The sequence below is a fragment of the Austrofundulus limnaeus genome, unplaced genomic scaffold, assembly GCF_001266775.1.
Source record: "Austrofundulus limnaeus strain Quisiro unplaced genomic scaffold, Austrofundulus_limnaeus-1.0 Scaffold2220, whole genome shotgun sequence".
NCBI classification, from domain to species: Eukaryota; Metazoa; Chordata; class Actinopteri; order Cyprinodontiformes; family Rivulidae; genus Austrofundulus; species Austrofundulus limnaeus.
In genome coordinates, this window is record NW_013954622.1 from 1 (window position 1) to 816 (window position 816).

General features: G+C 40.9%; 1 protein-coding gene across 1 annotated transcript in view; it reads right to left on the bottom strand.

The window, feature by feature from the left end:
* Positions 1 to 563: 563 nt before the first annotated feature.
* LOC106537269 (sodium/potassium/calcium exchanger 3) overlaps positions 564 to 816 on the bottom strand; it is a gene marked incomplete at its 3' end in the record, with an annotated part of 22921 nt that continues 22668 nt past the window's right edge. The window contains 1 exon segment of the mRNA XM_014034657.1: positions 564 to 691. Coding sequence (XP_013890111.1) covers positions 564 to 691 — 128 coding nt within the window.

An 816-nucleotide genomic window follows, 5' to 3' on the forward strand; every position in this document is an offset into this window, starting at 1 on the left:
CACACACACACACACACACACACACACACACACACACACACACACAGGATACAGTCAGGAGTCCTTAGTCAGATCTCTGACAAATTAGAGTTTACCTCAAACAGAAGCTAGATCCATTTATCTTACAGCTATATGACCTAATGAGGCCTCAGAGAACTAATGCACCTGATAGTGCTGTGCAAAAGACTTTTAAATGTTATTTTACTAACTAGTTTTCAGTAATCAGTATCATCTGAGCAATTTAAAGCCTTTTAAACTCAACCATTCAAGCACTGGTTACATGAGATAATCTAGAGAATCAAACCATGTCTCAGGTCTTTACTGGTGCATTCTTACTCTTCTTCCTTTCAGTTCATCTGCTACCCAAAACTTGATTTGCTTGTTTGCCAAAAGACAAAACTGCACATTCTAAGATCAGCTAACAGCTTTTTGGTACAAACGTCAGGGTGTTCGCTTGTTAAACAGTGTTATTACACCATCTTTATGATTTTCACTGATTATTTAGTGTTTAATTAGAGAGTAAATAGCCGTTTGTTCATCTTTAAGTCCAGTAACAAGTTCACCTTTGTTCAGTAGTACAGCTGTAGCATCACAGCCATCGTCCACTTCAGCGTTAGCAGCTGCTCCGTTCCTCAGACTGGATGAGTTTTTCTTGCACCTCTCCAGGAAATGAACAATGTAACAGTTCAGCCTGAAACAGAAGGTAACATACTTAAAGAGACGTTTAATTGCATCAAACCTCTTGTTTTTCAGCAGGGGCGAAGCCAGAGGGGTGGCCAGGGTGGCAAGTGCCACGCCTGGCACCTAACTGACACC